The following is a 22,714-nucleotide window of genomic DNA, read 5'->3' on the forward strand; positions in this document are numbered from 1 at the left end:
TGAGAGGTGCCTAGACTCGTGCAGCATATCTCCAGCCCACACCATGGTGCCTGAACTGTCTCTTGCCACAGTTGTGCTGTGGGTGATGAGGGGTCCCTTCTCATGACTGGGACATGCACCCCAAAACTCCTGAGCGGCACTGAAGTGGCAGGACAGTGCAAAGCCTTCCCTAGCTCTTCTCTTGTACAGGATCATTGCACATAGTGTGTTGTGTGTTGAAAGTCAGAAATAAGAATCTGCCAGGCCAGGCTGCCTCATATCAGGAGCCTGGGAGCTTGTAGGGTCTCAGGGCATGGGAGAGGCAGTCTGTGATGCACATGCACTGGGTCTGGAGTAACATTTGGCAGATCAAAATGTGTAGGATACAATTCTTGTGAGAGCATGGCAAGGCTCCTGCAGAAAGGCAACTCCATTGATGCTCATCCGGATGTGGTATGGAGAGGTGGGTAGCATACAGCTCACCTCCTCTTACATGGAAGAAGAGGTGTTATGAAGAAAAAGTTAGTCACTTGCTATCTGATGAGATAGGAAGAAGAAAATAAACTCAGCTCCTGAGAGAGTACAAAAACATTGTTCCTCCTCAAGACCACCTGGGGAAGAGGAAGCAAAGTTTGGCTGTATGTACAGTGAGTGCTGTTGCTTTGGAAAAAGAAGTGTTTTCTTTTGGACACCTCCTGACAGCTCAGGGAGACAAAAACACCCAAAATTACTGCTGCAAGCAGCTATCTTGGGATTGCTGCCTGTCAATGGCTTCTTCACCCCTATCTCTCTGCAGTCCTATCTCTGAACCATCTATGTCCACTTCAGATAGTGAAAACCAAAGCTGCATCTATTGATTTTCTGACAGTCAAGAGCTCCTAATACTTTAAGCCCCAAACAAGAGTTTATTATGTTTTATCAGGAGATGTCTGATTACAGTTAAGTCTTTTTTCTATTTCCCCCCCCTCAATGATCTACTTTAAAACTGATATTAAATGCATACAGGCACAAAACAACTTGCATTGTTTTCACTGCCGTGTCCCTGGGCTGTGCTACACCATGAAAGAAAAACAAACACATCCAAAAGAGCAGACACTCCCAGGCCCCACATCAGTAAAGCTGCAGTAGAGTTGCTTAGGTCTCCAGACTCCATCCTGCCTTATTTTAAACATAGATGTTCCTATATTTATATTAAGTCTCTTTCAAATTAGACAATAAAACCTTGTCCAGACTCTACTCTGGGAGGTATATTCAAACATAGATTTCTTGATAGAAGCACCATAGAGAGAGCATCTCCTTGGCCTTGCTTTGTATCAGACCAAATTAAAAGTGTTTAATCTGCAGAACTAGAAGCTCCTTAGTGCCTGCACATGGTCAGTAGATCTGATGTCTTCATAGAATCAACCAGGGTGGAAGAGACCTTCAAGATCAGCCAGACCAACCTAGCACCCAGCCCTGTCCAATCAACTAGACCATGGCACTAAGTGCCCTATCCAGTCTTTTCTTGAACACCTCCAGGGACAGTGACTCCACCACCTCCCTGGGCAGCCCATTCCAATGCCAATCACTCTCTCTAGCAAGAACTTCCTCCTAACATCCAGCCTAGACCTCCCTTGGCACAACTTGAGACTGTGTCCCCTTGTTCTGTTGCTGGTTGCCTGGGAGAAGAGACCAACCCCACCTGGCTACAACCTCCCTTCAGGCAGCTGTAGACAGCAATGAGCTCTGCCCTGAGCCTCTTCTTCTGCAGGCTGCACGCCCCCAGCTCCCTCAGCCTCTCCTCACAAGGATGTGCTCCAGGCCCCTCACCAGCTTTGTTGCCCTTCTCTGGACATGCTCCAGTATCGCAACATCTCTCTTGAATGGAGGAGCCCAGAACTGGACACAGGACTCAAGGTGTGGCCTGACCAGTGCTGAGTACAGTGGAAGAATAACCTCCCTTGTTTTAATGCCACATCGTTCCTGAGCCAGGCCAGGATGCCATTTGGTCTCCTAGCCACCTGGGCACACTGCTGACTCATGTTTAGCTACTCTCTACCAGTACCCACAGGTCTCTTTCTTCCTGGCTGCTCTCCAGCCACTCTGTCCCCAGCCTGTAGTGCTGCTTGGGGTTGTTGTGGCCAAAGTGTAGAACCCTGCACTTGATTTTGTTCAGTCTCATCCCATTGGCCTCTGCCCACCCAACCAGCCTGTCAAGGTCCCTCTGCAGGACTCTCCTGCCCTCCAACAGATCAACACCTTCTCCTAGCTTCATGTGTTACTCTTGGTCTGCAAGGGACAGAAAATACGTGGTCAGCGGAGGCCAAACCTGATGAGAACAGGGACCCTGTTCCCTACTTTTCCTTCAGTGACAGTTCACTGAAAGCAAGATGCTCTGAACACACCAGGTGCACATGCTGCCTGACCCTTTCCTGTGAGGAGAAGAACAGGTATCAGACTCAGTCACCAAGCTAACCCTCCTGCAACTTAAAAAAAAAAGGCAACAAAAAAATTAGACTATTATTATCACAATCTTCCCCAAAACTGGGGAAATTTCTAGTTCCAGACTAGAAACAGAAAAGCCTAACTCCTATCTACTATATGTTCCTGATCATTTTTAGTCCAAGTTGTCTTCTGGCAGATGGTTCTTTTTAAATGCACTGCAGAGCATGTCTCTTTCTCTTTTGACACTTCTCAAGTTAAAATTACTGTGCTCAGTTAAAAAGCAAACAAAAATTTCTGAGCATTGGCATAATTTTACCCCTTCTTACCATAATCAAAGTACTCGCAGTTAGACTCTAGTCTGTCACATTAAGTCAGACTTTATTGAGTTGTCTTAGTGTTGTTTGTATTGTAGCAGCACCTGAAGAGTCAAAGAACAGGGTCCTTTTGGGAAGTGCTTATGCTAAGGATCCGTCGCTCTTTTGGGCACAGACACACCTCTCCTCATAATTACATCCTGAGCTGTGACAAAGTGGCTGCCAGGCAACACAGCTGTCAACAGCATGTTGCAGAGCAGTTGGAGAGCATGGATCAAGTGATGGAATAGAAATATTTGGGATGTGAAGGACTGCACAGAAACTCTTCATGCTCCTCATGCCCAGTGATGCAGTGTGGCCTTGGCTAAAGAATTTTTATGGCACAATCCTGTTTGTCCTTGCAAAAGGGCTGGCATTGATGCTGCCAAACAGGGCTCCCAGATCTCTCTGGGATTTTGGGGTCTGTAGCACATTTTTCACCTACGTAGAGTTGTCAAATCCCTGCCCCTTTTCTGTCATTTGTGTCAGCAACAGGTATCCTGCAAAAGGCCATATCACTCCACAAAAATAGCTAGTATTTTTGGTGCACTTATCCTTTCAGGTTTGACTCATGTAATGGGCAGTGATTGATGGTACCAGCAGGAAGGAGGTGGTGGCAGAATGTGGCTGGAGCAAATCCCATCCTTTTCATGAGTACCTGGGTCATCCTGGTTTACACTGCTTATGGAGTCATGCACACAGGATGCAATTAGGCTCATTTAATGGACAGCTGCTGAAAGGAGCAGTTTTGCTTTCCATCACTTCCAGGTTTCTGCCTTTCTCGATCCTGTGGCTATGTGGTCACAAGGTGGATCAATTCGGCTGTCAGGCTGATGGAAAATTCATTATTTTCTGAGGTGCTATTTTTCTACCAAATAGATCAGCTGCCTAGAGCCAGATGGTTACCAGATCTCACACAAGGCATACAGAGCGAGTACACTGCAGGTAGGATCAACTTTTCACAGCAGTCTGCTGTCAGATGAGGGTAGGTGAAAGGCCAGGCTGCTGCTGCTGCTGCATTCAGGTGACAGATAGCTCAAAGTCACAGTGATGCTGGAAGAGCCCATTCTGTGTCTCAGCACCTGACACAAGTGGGGCACATATGCCATCTCCTTTCCACTAAGGGCACTTTTGCAGTCTTGGTGGAGCTGGTTCAGGGAGCATGAGGGAGGAAAGAATTACTCTTTTCTTTTTGTTTTGGCAAGGTTAGTTTCATCATGGTTAAGGCAGTCCTCTGCAGTACAGTCCCTGAGACCAATGGGACCTCACTATGATTGGGACACAGTGACGGCTTTCCACAGCCTCACTGTGAAACTGACTGACTAGAACATCATTTATTAAGACATGAAAGAACTGGAAGAGGAGGTCAGCCTTATTTGTAGCTGTGAGGCAGAAGATACATGTAAGGTGAGCCTCACCTGACATTCACTTCTCTCATTTGACTAGAATACTTTGGCAGAAAGGAAGCAACAGCTGTGGTAACGAGGCAACACCTGTGCCACTGAGGCAGAAAAGACTCCAGAGACTAAATAAAGCCCCCATAATTCAAGGTACTGAATTCTAGTCAGCTGCCTTGAATGTATCTTTCTCCCTTAAACATAGCAAGGGATAAAGGAACTGCCTCCTGACATCGAGGGTTCCCTTCAGGGATTGCCTCACTGGAAGTTTTTCACCTGGGATGAATTGCTCAGGTTCTCCAGTACCAGTACTGACATGGAGGACAAAACACCTCATTGAGTGAGGAACCTACTGGAAAAAGGAGCAGTGAAGGTCTTCACCCCTTGCAACCACAAATAAGCTATGTGGAATCACAGCATGACCTGTGTAGGTGGAGGACCCTGGAGGCCTCCAGTCCACGCAGGCTCAGCTTTGGAGACAAGCCAGGCTGCTCGGGGCTTGCTCCAGCCTGGCCTTGACAAACTCCAGGTGCCAGGGGTGACCACCCAGCCCCTGGAGAAGTCGCAACTCGACGCCTGTGAGGGGGCTGTCCCCTCTGCCCCATGTCCTCCCCGTGGGTACGGGAGCGGTGGGACGGCAGGCTCCGGCGCCAGTCCCCGAGCGCAAAGGAGTTAACAGGACTTTCTGCCTCTTCCCGCCCGCGCCTCCTCCACCCTACTCATTACCTGCACTTTATTACTGCCGGAGCGGCGGCGCGGGGCGGGAGGGGTGGAGGGTCGGTGGGGTTCCTGCGCCGCTCGGGGCTGCCCGCGGCACTGGCGGGGCTCTTCCTGCCCGCCCGCCCGCCGGGGTCGCGGCGTGCCGGAGCCACGCTCGGCGCAGCCTGAGGAAGGTGTGCGAGCGGTGCGTACGAGTGCCTGCTAGTGCCTGCCTGCCTCCGTGCCTGCCTGTGGGTGGGAGCGGGGCTGGGGCGACGCGAGGGGAAGGCGGGCGGGCAGAGCGGGTCTGGGCGCCGCAGCCCGGCAGGGATGCGGTATGGCCGTGGGCTCCGTGAAAATGCCGTCGCCATGTGAGGGCGCGGAACCGGTCCGCAGCTGGAGCCCCGGCGGCGGAGCCCACGAGCCGGTGCAGCTGCGGCAGAAGCTGCGGGAGCTGCCAGCGCTGCTGCGAAGCGGACTGACGCTGCGGAGGAAGAGCGCCGCTGCTGCCGGCCGGGTGAGTGAGCGAGCCAGCGGGCGGCCCGGGGCAGTGCTCCCGCCGGGGCCACCTGCCCCCTGCCCGCGGGTGGCGGTGCCCGGGGCAGGTGGGGCGACGCCCGCCGTGCCCCTGGCCGGGCCGCAGTTGGGAGGGCTGCCGCGGGCTCCCCGTGTTGGCCCGCCGCGGAGAACCGCCGGGCGGGTTGGCGGCAAGGAGGAAGGGAGGGCGGGCGGGGGCGGCGGCTGTGCGCGGGGAAACGGTGGGGCGGCACCTCGGCAGCCCAGGGGTACCCCCGGGCTCGGTCCTTGTCTGCCAGCTCTAGTGAAAAAATGCCGTATTAGTAAGGATGAACGTGCGCCCTTGTCCCTGTCTGCGAGTTCCCCATATGGCTCTTCTCTCCTTTCCCCCTCCATGTGGCAGAACTTGTGTGGGCCAATGCACGCTCGCGTCTGCAGGAGATGCTGTGCAGGTGTGCTTGGACACTTGTGTAAGCGCACGTTCATGCAGAGAACTTCAACGAGCCCCGGAGCATTTGAACCTGGTGTGCTTTCTGGGTGCACTTTGTCCCCAGTCTCGCCTGCCTTCAGAGAGCGAGGCCTTGGGGTCAGATGGGCGTCCTGGAAATGCGTGACCGTATTTCAGGGAGGCTCGCTCGCTCTGCAGAAGTCTGGCGAGCCGCCTTGCAGGGTGGGCACTGCACTGATGAAGTACAGCGTGGCACTGCCACAGCTGGCAGTCGCAGCGGTGAGAGGCTGCTCCTGCCTGTGAAACCTCCCAGTTGTGACTGGAGGAGTATCGAAGGGCTGGGGTTACCCATCAGCTCGTGGCAAACCTTACTTGGCAGGCCAAAACCAGCCTTCAACCCACCATCTGAGTAGCTGAAACGGAGGGATTTGGTTTACATATGCAAGGTCGGATTTGTCTATGCCAGCGGTCAAGCCAGCTGCCATGTGGGTGAAGCGCGCTGAATGCCATGGCTGGGAGTTAGTGGGGAGAAGTCAGCACGGGCAATATTTGTGCCCTCGTCAGCTTTGAAGTGCTTTGTCCATGTAAACAAATGCTTTCTCCGTGGGGAAGTTGTTGTGAAGCATACCAGGGTGTGAATTTAGAAGCTAACTTCCTGGGTGCATTCTTTGTGCTTAGAAGATACACATGCAAGGAAAATAAATAGGACTGAGGTAGTATATAAATGCACAGCAGAGTAGCAGTTTCTGACTAATAGCTTGATTCAGATGCCTGTTCTAGATTAATTACTCAAGTGAGTTTAACAGACTAATAGAGTGCCTAATGAATTTTATTTGCGTGAAATAGTAATCTACTTGACTAGTGTCCATATAGAATCTTGGAATGGGTTGAGTTGGAAGGGACCTTGAAGCTGAGGGGATTCAGTTAATTCTAAATAGCCAAGTCTTGCTCTGCCCTAACAGGATGTTTACACCATCTTTCTCCAGTCAAGATGAGAGCTTTTCTGAATTGAATTTAGCTTGTTCCATTTTAATAGCATATTACTAGAGAAAGATGTGGCCAGGAGAGTGATCAGAGGAACGGAAGACCTATCTTTTGAGGAAAGATTGAGACAACTTGGTTTGTTCAGCCTTGAGAAGAGAGAACTTGGGGAAGAACCTTATTACCAAATACTAGTACATAAAGGCTGTCTGCCAAGACACTGGAGACTCCCTTTTTACAAGGAATTACATGGAAAAGACAAGGGGTAATGAGTACAAGTTACTCCTGGGAAGATTCCAATTGGAATCTGGAATAAATTTGTTTACAATTAGGAATTGGAATAATCTCCCATGAGAAGAAGTGGATTCCTGATATTGGTCAGTTTTAAGACTCATCTGGACAGGGTGCTGGGGCATCTCCTTTAAACTAGACTATCACATAGAAAGATTGGACCAGATGATGACTGGGAGCAAGAAGCATTTCAGAACCACTGGTGGTGGTGATTGTTTGTGGGCAGGTCTGCAATACTGCTTTAGCACAACAAAACCCATGGTGCTTCAGGGAGATGCTATACAGAGCATGCTCAGGTTTATCCCCATGGTTATTCTTCACTGTTACTGAAAGGATTTAACAAGTCAATTGTACAACATTTATTCTGTAGTATCTGGAGTGGGTGAGTTAACACCCTGATGTAACAGCCTATGTAGCTGCTGGACTGTGCAGCTTCTCAAATGTACTTGCTGAAGCCTTGGTGCTTGCTTTCTTTGTGCATTCCCAGATGGGGCTCTGCCTGTCTTTGCCATGCTAGGGACCAGCAAACACAGCGTGAGAGCTTTAGTGATGATGTCGTCTGTTGCTTTGCTTCCCAATACCTTTTGGGCTATCTTGCCTAGTTTTTCTTGACCCATCTATTCTGGTAGGAAGAAGACTAGAGGGAGGATAGTGCATTGGTAAGGCAGTTAGCGTCAACCCAGCAGATATTGGATCAGTGGGTGATGCTATGTGGAGATGCTGTATCAGCAGGACCTCTCATTTGTGCCCTGTGATAGGACAAGAGGCAATGGATGTAAACGACAGCACAGGAAGTTCCACCTCAACGTGAGGAAGAGCTTCTTTACTGTAAGGGTCCCAGAGCACTGGAATCGGCTCCCCAGAGAGGTTGTGGAGTCTCCTTCTCTGGAGACTTTCAAGATCCATTTGGATGCGTTCCTGTGTGACCTGTAGTAGATTCTGTGTTCCTGCTCTGGCAGGAGACTTGGACTTGATGATCCATGAAGGTCTGGAGGTCCCTTCCAACCCCTAACAACCTGTGGCCCTGTGATCTTTGGCTGTTGGCTTAGTCCTGTGTGGAGAACAGGATTGTTGTGCTCTAGTCTCTGGATTTGCGGGAATTCTCTTGAAGGTGGAGTTATTCAGCAACACAGGTGCTTTGTGGGATCTCCTGAGGCACAGGTAGTGCAAGGAGTTCAGCAGTGATTTAAATGTCACTTTGTCATTTTGGAATCAAAGTGGACATGGGGGTTGTGTGGAGGCTGACTCCTACTCCAGCTGTTCTCCAGGGAGCAGTTTGGCTTTTTTGGTACATGCCTCATGTTGATTCCTGTCCACTTTGTGCCTGTGCCTTTTCCCTCCCTCAAGATTGAATTTCAGGGGCATGATGCTTTCCACATATTTCTATCTAATGTGGAGAATAGCTTCAACTCTGAAAATGCCAGTATCTGGGAGAAGGAAGGGGTGTGTTAGAATAATCAAGTGCAGCATTTTTCTGTACTTTTCTCTTTAAACATGACTATTAAAATGTCTTAAGATTGGAGAAAGGTTGACTAACAGATGAAACAAAGATTCCTTTTTTTGTTCACCTCTGCAAAATACTTCAAGTTAATCCAAAGTTAATTTTGGAGGGTTTTGTTTGCTTATGAAATCTCCATTTCTCTCTATCTCTTTGAAAATAAATTTAGTCTGATCTTCCTCTCCAGTGACTTTTGCTTTGTGCTTTTTTGTTTGTTCAAATGCCAAGCTTGAGAGTCTTATTTGTCCAGCTGGCTTAACCAGGAATGTTGCTCACTTAGGTGAGCTGTTTTCAAGTAAGTGCTGACCAGCTGAAACTCTGGCTTGTTTAATTTCCTAGAAAAATATTATGACCCTCTGAGCAGGGGATCTGCCTCTGCTGCTGACTGAGGGACCGCCTGCAGTACAGTCTGCTTCCTCATCCAGAAAGCAGGGATAATCTGCATGCTTGGGATTATGGATAATAAAACAAAAGGGAAGTGTTAAGGGCACTATAATTGTTTTAAAGATGTACTTCTCTGCATGCTGTTAAAATACATCCTGTGGTGCAAGGGCAGGAAAGCATTGCATATTAGAGGATACTATACAAAAACACTGAACCCCAAACCAAACAAAGAACCCCAAACAACTCTCTCCCCCCCCAAAAAAAAAAACCACCCCCCAAACCAACCAACAACAAAAACAAGCAAAAGAACTCCAAGCAAACGCCACTCCCAAAACAACAAAACGCAACCAAATGAAACCCCCAAAGTTGAATACATTTTGCAAAACAGTATGGGGTGGAATAAAATTCTTTTTCTTTTAAATCTGTTTGGACCTCTCAGTGCCTGGCACTAGACTATGTGAAAATTGTGACCAAGTACGGGGGTAACTGAAAACGCTGTGACTGAATAAATATTTCTCTCTTAGTTTAGTGAACCTCCAAAAAATGGAGCAAGAATAGATGTTTTTGTCTTTTCTTATGGGCATAGATCCAATTTTAATGCACACGAGGAACTTACAAAGTGGAAAAACACCTCGTAGAAGAGCTGAAGTAACCATGCTGCTTTCAGGTCTGTGTGCTGTGGAGCCAGGTAAACACCAGTGTGCTCCACTGCTTCAGTCGTTCGGGTAAAACTAACTTCCAGTTCCTTGGCTGGTGAAACCCAATGCATTTATTTATTTAAACTTCTGAACTTTGAACTGCATTTTGGCCTTGTCCCTGATACTGTTTTCTCTGACATTTGGTCTTAAGGCAGGTGCAGTACAGATGTCCAAGACCGCGTTGGGGCTTAGGCTGCAGTCACAAAGTCATCTGTGAGGTGTGGGGTTTACTTCTCATCCTCTGGCTGGTGCTTCTTTGTTTCTGATGATTAAAACGTCAGAGAATGACCCAGTCGTTCCTTGTGGTATCTGTGTGTGTGTCAGAGATTGTGCAGGAGCAGAGGGATCTGTTGTGGGGGGTTGCTGTGCCCTGTGGAACTGTAGATGCATTGGTGCAGAAGGACATCATTGCATCATTTCCAAAATCCATTTCATCACACTCAGTTGCACTCTTAATGGAGCTAATTCTGGTCCTGAGCTCTTGCTGAGAGAGCAGGGAACTGCTCAGAAGTCAGAGGAGTAGCTGTCTTGTGTGTGCACACACACACACATGCATTTTTAATGACCTATTCTGCTTTCTAGGTTCACATTTACACACAAGCAAAATACTTTTATAGGTGAGTGTTGATGTTACTTTGTCACAGTAGTGGCACTGGAAAACCTTCTGTATGGTATTACCTTCATGTTATAAAAGATCTTGCTGTTCTGTATGAACCTTCACCGTGGGAGATGCCTTTTTGGTTTGCTGGAAGCTGTTTTCCCTTCTGAGGCCCTGCAAAAACACTGTGAGGTTCCCAGAGGTTTTCAGCCAGACCTCTCAGTCTGTGTTCACCTTAGCTCTATTTAGAGTGTTAACTTTCCTGTACGTGTATGTCAGAATGTAAACTGACAGTGGGGTTACAGGTTGGAAAACAACACAAGAGTTAGGATGTGGATCCTAGAAGTTTGCATGAGTTGAGAGCGAGACTGGAGAAGTTCATGGAAGAGAAACATTTGAACATAATCCTCATCGGGCACAGAAGGTTCTTGAGCTGAAAATAGCTGAAGAGTTGAAGCATATTAGAGATATCTATCATATACTCTGGCACTGGCACTTGTCATGCTGTTGGAGACAACCCTTTTTTGGCAGAGGGAAAAAATCAAATTATATGCAATCTGTTTTAATTAAATGAAGTATCCAAACCTCTCAAGCTACATTTTGCTAAATTTTTATTCTTGTAAGAAGCTTTCAGTTACTTATGTCATTCAAGTTACTTTCCCCTAATCAATTCATCCTATAATAGGGGAAAATATATTCTTGCTAGATGAGGTTTTGCCATTAGAAATTATCTTCTGGAATTACTCAGAAATTCCAGTTCTTCTTTCTGTGGCTACAGTATGGTGGTGAGTGATAGTTACATTTTGATCAAACACAGATGCAGATCTGCCTCATACTTCAGTTGTCTTCCCACCACCTGACATTTATAGCAGCCCACATCCTTATTGGCAGCTGCTTATCATAGCAGTGACCTTTTATTTCATGCTGCTGAAAACTATTCTCTACTTCAGGAATAATGTAATTCCTCTAATAATCTCCTAATATTCCTGTTCTCAAAGTCACTTTGTCTTCCCGGGTGCCATTGTGTTTACATTTCTTTTGTCATTGCCTCTGATTCTGTGGCATCATCACATTTTGTTAGCACCTTTATGCTTGTTTGACCAGTGTTATTAATAAGGAGAAAAAAAGAAGCAAAATATTTGCTGTGTTATATATATACACGAGAGGCTTTCATTTTGGAGTTTCTCCTGTGTTAAAAGATGTGATCTTGGGGTGTGCAGGTGCTGTAGTGGCTGAAACTGCTGCACAGAAATCCAGGGTTGGCTCAGTGAATCGAAAGTTCTGCTGTCAGAAGTATTATTGAAGCAGGCTGATTGATATTGGTGACATTTTGCTTTAAAGCCTGCCATGGAGGTTCCACTCAGTAACTTAATACCCCCATCACTTTGGCTGTTATTATGTGATTAAAACTGGTTGTGGTAGGTAGCCTTGAATTCTTCCTATTGTGATCAGGCTGCTTATGTATTCCTACTAAATGTATTTGATTAAGATAATTGTCTTTCACAGTATCCTTCAACTTGTCAAGTCCGTGACTGGTGACATGTGAAATGTTGAGTAATGAGTGAAAGAGCTTAGTGACAGTGACCACAGTAGCTGAAGGGGAATTTCAGTGTCTCTTGTGTTTATTTGCATAATAATTTGTTTCATAGTCAGTGTTCAGTGAATTACTAAATTGAGAATACTTCTTAATTAGCCCATGCATTATGACATCTGAGCAATTGTGCTTGGGTTTGATTAACTACAGCTGAAGGAAATGGAAGGCAAACTCACTCCTCCGAAGAAGTGACTTAGTAAGTTTTGCAGAATGCCCAGCTGCTTTTCTGCCTAAGGCTAGGGATTAGTCGGGTTGCCAGGATGATGCCGCTGCCTGTCATAAACTGGCACTGGGCGTGAGGCTGGCAATGCCTGGACTGCCATCCCGGCTGCTTTCTAGCATCCTCGGGAAGGTCCGGCTGCAGCGCTGCCAGCGCATGGGGAGGAGGTGCCATCATGTGGCTTGCGTTCATGGAAGGTGTGTAAAATTGACCTTTACCCACTGACACACTAAAAACTCAGCCACTTGCTCTAAGCTAAGGAACAGTTTCTGCTTGTCCAGAACATACCCTGCTAAGTCCCTCACTGACCTGCAGCTGGCTGTTAGAAAATACAATCTCGTCTTTAACTCCTTGCCCACCCTGGAAGTCAAGCTCAGTCTAAGGGCACTTCAGTCTTGCCCATACTCGATCTTTAAGCGCTGCTTTTCCTGTGTAACACCTTCCCTTCCGAACTTGGAAAGAAAGTATCGATCAGTCCTGCAGGTTTTGCGATTCTGGTTGAACAAGGATCTTGGCACTTTCGCTTTTGGTTTTTGTGCCTGTTTCCATAGGCTGTAGCCTCAGATGTGGCGCTGCCATCTGTGGCTTGGAAACCTATCACGGAAATTCCGCAGCAAATAGGATCAAGCCCATGGGCATCAAAAGGGATACCTTTACTTGCTGGTGTTACATCTCGAGGAAAGGCTCTATTTAAATGTGAGCTGTTGGTTCTGGTTTTTAACATATTTAAGGGGAAATAAACCAAGTTGGCTTTGTGAACTTGTGCACTTTAATCTGCTTGGTTGCAAACCTGTGTTATTGGTTGATTCACGCTAGATTTCCCTGCCGCCAGGACGAATGAGCAAAGCTGCACTGTGCAGTTATGACAAATTCTGTTCAGGTTTGTGCTCAGCTCTTGTTCCTCGTGTGGCCCCAGTGGTTTGAATTCCATTTGTGACGTGAGGAAATTGTAAAACAAGCTATATGTTTTTATGCTGATGAAAATGCTGAATATAGATGGCAATAGCTTTAAAATGGGAAAAGGGGGGGGGGGGGGGGGAAGGGAAGCAGAATATGATGTCTTTCAAACTCACAACTTGCTCCTTGAAATTTATCTTTAATATATAACAGTTAATGTAGCATTTCACATATGGGAAGATCTTTATTTTTTCATACTTCCTCAGTGTAACTTTATACTTAATACTGTATAAGCTACTCAGTTATAGCAGAAGTGTACCTGACCACCCATGGATTCCGACACCCTGCAGGAGGGTGCAGGGTGTGACAGTCAGTATGTGGGGTGATAGGGTTCAGCAGGCAGACTTTTGGTCTGGCTCTCTTGAACTGCTCAAGACCCTAGATGAGTCTCGTGTTTCTTACCTGAGCACTGAGTGCCCAGATGCTGTAGGTTTGGTCACACAGTTGTCTTCTTGGGATGTGAGTCACCTATTACAAGTTCATATTAATGCCTCTAAAAAGAGCCTTAGCATTGGCTGGAGCTCAGTATGGTGCTGTAGGACTGAAATTAAAGTGGCTTACCTTTTCATAGAATTGCAGAAACATTCAGCTTGGAAAAGACCTTCAGGATCACCAAGTCTAACTCGTATCCCTGCTCTACAAGGTTCATCCTAAACCATATCCCCTAGCACCACATCTTTTAAAAGCACCATATCCCCAAGCACCACATCTTTTAAAATCCAGGGTTGGTGACTCCACCACCTCCCTGGGCAGCCCATTCCAATGCCTGACCAGTATTTCCATGAAAGAATATTTCCTAATGTCCAGTCTAAACCTACTCAGTGTCAGCTTGAGGCTATTCCTTCTTGTTTTATCACTGATCACCTCTGAGAGGAGACCAGCACCAACCTCTCCACAACATCCTTTCTGGCAGCTGCAGATACTGATGAAGTCTCCTCTCAGTCTCTTCTTTTTCACACTAAACAGCTCCAGCTTCTCATAAGATTTATTCTCCAGGCCTTTCCTCAGCTTTGTTGCCCTCCTCTGCACTCTCTCCATCACCTCCACATCCCTCTTGTAATGAGGTGCCCAAAACTGAACACAATACTCGAGGTGTGGACTCATCAGAGCTGAGTACAAGAGCACAATCACCCTCCTACTCCTTCTGGACATAGTAATTCTAATACCAGCCAGGATGCCATTTGCTTTCTTTCCCACCTGGGCACACTTTTCGACTCCAGACAGAGCAAGAGTGCCCTGTTCTTCTGTACTCCCCTGTACCAGTGTTCTGCTCCTTGTGTACAAACTCCTGATCCTTGTTATCCCCCAGATCAGGCTACCTTACGGATCTCATAGGATTCGTATGTACGTATGTTTCAGCGGACCACCTATGTTGATTTTTAGTATCTGCTGTATAAACTTTATCTGTGGCACATTTTGCTTTAAATATTTTTAATATATCTGTGCTTTTGGCAAAAGTTGATGGCTACAAAGAAGTAACTGGAAAGCAGGATCTGAGTATTTTCAAAGTTCCTGGTTTAAAAGGCAGCAGTAACTCATCATTGTTGTCATGTCTTTTATCTCAATTAACTTATGGTTTGGCTTGGGTTAGTCTGACCTTGTAAAATGATCCATTTGTGGCTGTTGTATTAAGGCAGGGTCAATTATGAATATTTAAATCCCACAATATTCAGTGTTCTCTGATTTTCTCCTTTTTCACAAGATATTTTCCTGGAGAGGGCACAGCAGGCTAACTGATTAAAAGTCAGTATACTTTTTATAGTGCAGAAAGAAAATATTCTGCTGATTGAGGAGGAAAAAATATGAACCCTTCACTTTCTGTAAGTACCAACAGAGCTTTATTCATAGCATCAGTAAGGATTTTTTGTCTTCAGTTTTAGAACTGAATTAACTCATCAAAGCCTCAAATGCCAGATGATTTCTTGTTTGCCTTTTCAGAAAGGATTGATTCTGAGGAATAAAACTTTCTCTTTTTTCCCCTTGATTTGTTGCTTTTCTTTCCTAAACCTCATACCATAGTCTTTAAATGTCTGAGACATACATGGGCTAGATGAGTTAGAGCAGTAAGGAAGGGAATATCTCAGAGCCTTTCTTATCGATTAATTATGGGATGCATTTTATCTGTGTGCTTTATTGTGATCCACCGGTAACTTCTCTTGTGGCTGGCCTGCCATAGAATCACAGAATAGCTTAGATTAAAAGAGACCTAAGAGATCATCTACTCTAATCTCCCTGCTGTGGATGAGGATGCCTCTCAACTGGACTTGGCTGTTCAAGGTCTCATCCAACCTGGTCTTGAGCAGCCCCAGGGAGGAGGCATCCACAAACCTTCCTGGGCAGCCTCTTGCAGTCTCACCACCCTTGTAATGAATAACTTCTTCCTAAGATCCAGTCTAAACCTGCTCTCCCTCAGGTTAAAAACATTCCCCCCTTGTCCTATGAAAACTCACACCCTTATAAAAAGTCTCTCTCCAGCCTTTCTGCCGGGATCCTTTCAGGTGCTAGAAGGCTGCTATAAGGTCCCAGGGATGTCTGAGCATCTCTGCAGGGGGTGTGTCAGTATCGCCTCTGGGACTGTGGAACGAGCAGCACTATGCAGGGGGCAGTGGCTGCTTTCAGGTTGGTGCTGAGGAGCAGTGAACCAGAGGAAGTACTGCATTTTGGATTGAGGAAACCCAAAAAAAGCCCACCAAGAAAACGCCAACTGAAAACTGAGATCCAGATCACTTGTGAGCATCAAGAATTTATGGTGTGGCTTGGGGGAAGGAAAGGGAGGGAGAACAGGTGTTTGAATTTTTGTTTGTTTATCTTTAAAAGATGATAAACATTTAATTGTAGCTTTCTGGCCAAGTTGTGTCTGAGTGAGTTAGACACAGTGATCCTAAAATGTGTTCTGATTTTAGATGGATGTGGTAATCGTTTGCTATCGTAGACTGCTACTGCATCCTGTTAAGCAGACGCTCCATTTCATCCCATAGGTGGATGCACTTCAGCGGTGCATAACCTAATCTTTGAAATATGGAGAGAGGGGAAGAAAAATTATGCATACACATGGTTAGCTCTGAAAGTCACAAAGCTGTTGTTTACTACATGGCTGAAGGAATGAGCTGAAAGAATCCCTTAGATCTGGTCTGGGTCCCAGCTCGGGTACAATCCAGTGCTTTGTTGCAGTTTGTCATTTCTGCAGTGCCTGAAACCTCTTGGCAGCAAGAGCAAGTCTGGGGGTGTGGGCTGCGAGTATGCTGCCGAATTTATGTTGCAGGGTGATCCAAAACTTGTGCTTGTTAAGGAAGGATAATGCCATGGAAGATGCAAGCCCTAAAGGGTCAGAAGCAGAGTCTGGTAGTTAGCTGCGAAAGAGGAAAGGTGAGGATGCAACATATTCCAAGCTTTAAGTGTGTTTTAGCTTGAGAAAGGTAAACTGTAACATCTGTCCATGCCAGCACTGATTTGTGCATAGGAATCCTTTAGCCTTCCTCAATGTTTTGTTTAAGGAATCCATTAAGAAACAAAATATAGCAATCCTTCTAGATGTGTTGTAAACACTTTGGAAAACGTATCTGGAATTTAAACTTCTATTCACAAAGAAATGTCCAGAAATGGAGATTTGATACTTACAAACCTGATACCACTCATACTACCTTAAAGCTATACTCTACAAATGATTAAAAGACCTGTTCTCTTTATTCCTCAGCCTCCAGATGTATGAAAGAGATTGATAAAACTGATCAGGCTGTTAGAACATAGCCTCTCATAAATAGTGCCTTTTGTGATTGTCTTTGACAGCAACTGCTGGAACAAAAATACATAGAATGTAAAAATAATAATGGCAGTTAAATGAATACCTCTTTATTTATGTTTGTATTATTGTGTTGAAGGATACAAAGAGGAACATTCAGCAGATATTTAATTTCTTGTTTTATCTCATTAAACAGACAGTCCCCAAACAAATGAGTTTCAGATTAGTTTTACCAAAGCTATTTATCTCATTATGGCTTTCACCGCGCTTGAATGAATGGCTGCAAATCAATAGGTCTCTTAGGTTGCCAGGACATGCATTAAAGCTGGTGAGCCTCCAACCCGAACAGAAAGAGTGATGTCTCTTGTTTTTTTTTCCATTGAGATGTCTGTTCCTACAGTGTATGCATGGTCTGAGAATTTATTTGAAACCCTGATGTTTTGGAGTCCCTTGCTTGCAGTTCAATGTGACAGTTAATATTTGCATTAGACTGATGGAGTTTTCAAATGAGAAACCCAATGTTATTTCAGAGGAAGCTGATCTAGATGAAGACCATGCTGTAGTGGGTCAAGATGATGGTTCATCTAGTCCTGTATCTGTAAATAGAATAGAATCACAGAATCAACCAGGTAGGAAGAGACCTCCAAGATCATCCAGTCCAACCTATTCCCCAGCCCTATCCAGTCAACTAGACCATGGCACTAAGTGCCTCATCCTGGTATAGTTTCTTGTGCTTTCAGAAGTGTGTGGTCAAATGTTGTGCACTCTGCCTTCCACACTGAAATCACACAACACCCCCCCCCCCCCCAAAAAAGCCATCCAGAGATGCCTTGTACTCTAATGTTTGGGTGGTGATGTTGCTGTTAACAATTCCAATTACGGCTTTGCATGTTAGGCATCTACAGATCCAGCCTCTTGATGAGTCTGGCTAGTGTTTTGTCTTGGAACTTTCATTTATGTGTGGGGTTTGGTGATGATGACCTCACAGGGGAAGGAAAACTGTATTTTCTTTTATTCTGGTGTTAATGAAGGCCTTTCTTTTTAATCACTTGTGACTATCCCCATACCGTTAATTTTAGTGACCTTTCTATTGCTCCTAGAAGTTCCCTGCCTCATAACTTTTGTACAGTTAGCTTTTATATATACAGATTGTTTGTTTGTCTTTTACAGTTGTGGTGTTTGGGGTTTTTTAAGCAAGCAATCCTAGTCCCTCTAGATTATTCTTTCCACGCTGTAATCATTTTTCTTACCTTGTTTTGAACTCTGGTTCTGCAGTGTCCCTTTGAACTTGTGACGGCTCATGCTGAATGTAATATTCTAGATGAGACTGCTCCAGTGATTTATATATAAATCATGCAATTTCCCCTCTCTCATCACACAGGCTTTTCATCTTAACAATTTGCTATCTTTTTAGAGTTCCTAGTGGTGCAGATTAGTTCTTCACTGCAATGTCTTCACAACCATTCAGGCTGCTTTCTTTACGTTAATATAGTTAATTATAAACCATGCACGTTGTCAGCATTTTTTGTCCTTCTGTGGGTATTGCTTTGCATTTGATGTGGATAAACCATCACTTAATATGGAGCTGGCCACACACCTGCCTTCACTAGGTCCATCTGAAGTTGTTTAGAGACCTCTGATTGTGGCTAACCAAAGTTGTATAATTCAAATTTGCTTATCTTAGAATTGTAGAATCATTAAGGTTGGAAAACACCTTTAAGATGAGTCCAACTGTAACCTAACTACCATGACCACTCAACTGTATCTTGAAGTATCACATCTACAGCTTCTTGAACTCCTTCAGGGATGATGAATCCTCCACCTCCCTGAGCAGCCTGTTCCAATGTCTGACCAATTTCAGCAAAGATTTTCCTAATGTCCAGTCTAATTCTCCTCTGGCACAACTTCAACCCGTTTCCTCTTGTCCTATCACTAGCTACTTAGGAGAAGAGACCAACATCATCCTCACTACAACCTCCACTCAGGTCTTGATATTGACATCATAAATACTATGTATTAACTAGCATTTGGCCTAGAATGTAATGACATCCTCATATTTTCCTCTTCTGAATAAAAACAGCCTGTTCAACCCTGTTCTTGTCCCTCATGACTTCATTATTTCCTGATCAACCTCAACATTTTGTCTCTCCAGAAAAGACAGTTGTTTTTTTAAGGAGTCCTGTGTGCTAGAGTGAATGTATATCATCTTGTGCCCTGTGACAGGACAAGGGGCAATGAATATAAACCACAACACAGGAAGTTCCACCTCAACATGAAGATGAACTTCTTTACTGTGGTGGTCATGGAGTGCTGAAACAGGCTCCCCAGAGAGGCTGTAGAGTCTCCTTCTCTGGAGACTTTCAAGATCCACCTGGATGCATTCCTGTGTGACCAATACTGACAGGAGGGTTGGACTTGATCTATGGATGTCCGTTCCAACCCCTAACATCCTGTGCCCTTTGGCTGTTGACTTGGTCCTGTGTGGAGAACAGGATTGTTGTGCTCTACTCTCTGGTTTTGCAGGAATTCTCTTGAAGCTGGAGTTATTCAGCAACACAGGTGCTCTGTGAGATCTCCTGAGGCACAGGTAGTGCAAGGAGTTCAGCAGTGATTTAAATGTCACTTTGTCATTTTGGAATCCAAGTGGACAGGGGGGTTGTGTGGAGGCTGACTCCTACTCCAGCTGTTCTCCAGGGAGCAGTTTGGCTTTTTTTGGTGCGTGCCTCACGTTGATCCCAACTCTTGACATCCTGTGATCTGTGTTGAAGCTGGAGGTTTAACTGTAGAGTATGGAAGAATGTCACATTACAGACAGCTGTTCCCTAATCTTGTAAAGCTCTTAAAAACAGAGACATCAGATGTCTCTGTATTGGCCCTTTGTGTTTAAGCAGGAGGTGCAGCTAACAGCAATGCTGCCATTAAAGTTGTGGTCTTGTCAAAACCAATGCAAGCTTATGCTCTTTGAGAATCCATTTATTGTGACTGTTGAGAAGTATCTACTTCAGTTGCTTATTAATAGGAAAACACAATACAGGAAAATCTATGGCAAAATCTATGGGAGTGGATAAGGAAATGTTATGTTCTTGCATTAGGCATATAAAAAGAATTCCAAAGAAAATATCCAGAGACAGTGATAATTGCTTTTTACAAACCTGAGTTAAAAACTGAAGAGCTAATGGTAAACATTGTGAGACTTCCAAAACCTGAATTATAATTTTTTCCCTTTTTTTTCTCCTTGAGCTAAAGCAAGAAAACAGACCACATCTTCATCCCATGCTGTAGCAGTTCTTGATGTTATCTGGCTTTCAGAAACAAAGCTAAGTACTGAGGGTCATGAGTCATCTTCTTTTCAGCCTGAGCCAACTCCAGTTTCTGTATGTGTGTGCTTGTTGTCTTATGCTGTGACTTTTTCCCTCCTAAGTTAGTCATTGTTATCTCTTGGCACAAGTGGAGAAGTTAATGTCAACAAGCATGAGACATGCAAAAAACATGCAAATAACCCTCTCGTGTAATCTTCCAAACCCCAGAGCATTCCCATTACTGTGTGTTCATCAGCCCATCTGATCTTCTGATCATATCCTGGTGGAGGGAGCAGAGGTGAATTCCAAGGCAATGGTTTAATGGCCAGCAGTAATGTCCTAGAAACCCTCTCTGGTTAACTTCTGCCGATGTGCCCAGTGCCTGCAACTACATGGCATTCATAGGGAAAAAGCAGCAAATAGATAAGAGGTGAGGAAACTTTCAGTTAATCTTTTTGCCAAAGTCTTTGTGTATGTATCTACATACCAAGAAGATGCTGAAACTATTTCATTTTGGTAGCTATTTTTGGCACTTGGGGGGCAACTAAACAGATCTTATTCCCTAGGCTCAGGCTAGCTTAGGTGAAATTGGTGAAGTCCATGTGGGTTGTGGTGATTCCACTGAGATGAGTTTGAAGTCATCTCTAAAAAGCTGTCATTGGAAAAGATGACACAATAAGCAAGTTGATCAGGATGAGAATCAACTGATTCTTGAAGACAGAGTATCTCAAAAGAAAGGTTTCTTACAGCATGTGGTGGTTTGATGTCAATCTACTTTAGTGCCAGACTTTAACCAGTGGCCTAGTTGTCCTTGCTTGCAGAATGAGCTGTCGAGCTGGATGGGTTTTTGAGGTTGTTATAGTGAAGAGGCTGAACTAAGGTTGTCTACTTTGGTAGAGTGTCCAGGCTACTTTGGTGGATCAATGAGGGCAGACTGAGCATCAACAGCACAGCAGACTGTTAGGATGTCACTGACATCTTGCTTTTTGTTAGTGTATACAGAAACACAGGTACAGCATCTCTGCTAGTCCCTGATGGATCAGTTGCTGAAGTGGGGAATACTGCACTGTATTAATTTCTTGGGTTATTTTGCTTCTCTGATTTCTAGTGAATCTCACTAACAAATTGGCATCCTTCATGGGCATATTGCTTGAACCATCTTGTAAAGACAGCATTTCTCCACCTCTTCCCCTCCTCTTCTTTCTCTCCCGCCTCCTGTATTGTGTAGGTCAGAAAACATTTGCTGAGTTAAAATGATATTTATTACTGACTTTTAAGTCTGAGTGGGCTGGTAACCAGGATACAGCAGGCAAGTGGAAGGAGAATAACAGCATGTTGAAGTGATCTATGTTGCAAGCATTTGCTATGATGCAGAATATTGAAGAATTAGGTAGTTGATCCTCTTTGCCCCTAAACCCAAAAAAAATGTGGTCAGCCTTTACCTCTGGTCCTTTTCAATGGAGCAAAACACCCTTTCAATGACCCTGGGGTGAAGACTCAAGCTGGTGAAGGAGGTGGCTCAGTTCCATAGTGCTGCTTGATGTGAATTTATAAAAGAGGACCGTAGAGGAGCCATGCACAGTGGTGTGTGTGACAGGGCAAGGAGAATGCCACTCCGAGCAGCACAGGGATCTGCTGCTTAGCCTGGTGAGCAGAAGGTCATAAGATGTACTGGCTAGCACTGACTGTCCTCAGGTGGTGGAAATGTGACCCTGTGGAAAGGCAGTGATGTGTGAGTCTTTTCCTCTGATTGTACTATGGCATCAGCAGACTGCTCCGATGGCTCTTTGAGGTTGCTGTCTTCAGGATATGCTCAGCTCTACTTCGTCTGTGAGTAATGCAGAGGCTATTCTACTTTTCTATGCCTCAGTTTACGCAACTGTTAAATGTCCTCATGCCCACATTGTGTCCTGCTTCTTGCTTACATGTTTTAGTGAGTCTTTCCTTTTAAAACAGCTCTGGTGAAACCACAGCTGTCCTTCAGTGAAGGATGAGGTACTCTCCTGGGTTATTTCAGATTCTGCAGGTGCAGGCTGTGGTTGCTGCCTCACATGCTTTGAAACAGCCTTAAAATCATCCACAACTTCCAAACCAAAAGACTTCTGGTTTAAAACAAAAGCTTGGAATCAGTTGATAGGAAAGCTGCTTAACAGAGTTTGAGTGGACTGTGCCAACTACACTTAAACCCTTGGCATGCTCTTCTGACACATTTTCTGTACGATCCCTGTATCTGACCTGCTCCATGGTGAGACGGGTAAAGCCCAAACAGCTCCTCTGTAAGTGTAGCCTTACAGCATCTGATGTACAGAGATCTTGTTGAAACTGGAGAATTCAATTTCTTTGTTAGCGGATGCAGCTTATAGACATGTGTATGTTTACTTTCAGAGCATAACTCACCTCAGCACTGCTGTAATACTGTGAACTTCTTTCCACTGCACATGTTTTTCGTGCTAATTTAGACTCTTAAGACTTCTTTTTTTTTGCATATGTCTTTGAATATGGGAATAAGATTGACTAGGATATAGACATCATATGGTGGGACTTCTGTTGGCATGTAAAAAGAGATAATAGTTGCAATTTTAATTAAAGGTTAATTAATTCAGATAATTTAATCAGATGTACAAATAGAGAAATCTTCT

At 45.0% G+C, this 22,714-nt stretch overlaps 1 protein-coding gene across 2 annotated transcripts in view; it reads left to right on the forward strand.

Annotated features, from left to right (window-relative positions):
• The first annotated feature begins 5,108 nt into the window (after nucleotides 1-5,108).
• Nucleotides 5,109-22,714, forward strand: part of RAPGEF5 (Rap guanine nucleotide exchange factor 5) — a 184,464-nt gene continuing 166,858 nt past the window's right edge. For both annotated transcript variants that reach the window (XM_064167093.1, XM_064167094.1), the window contains exon 1: nucleotides 5,109-5,369. In XM_064167093.1, coding sequence (XP_064023163.1) covers nucleotides 5,190-5,369 — 180 coding nt within the window. In that variant the 5' untranslated portion in view covers nucleotides 5,109-5,189. The remainder of the gene's footprint in view (nucleotides 5,370-22,714) is intronic.

Source organism: Pogoniulus pusillus, chromosome 28, assembly GCF_015220805.1.
Source record: "Pogoniulus pusillus isolate bPogPus1 chromosome 28, bPogPus1.pri, whole genome shotgun sequence".
Lineage (NCBI taxonomy): Eukaryota > Metazoa > Chordata > Aves > Piciformes > Lybiidae > Pogoniulus > Pogoniulus pusillus.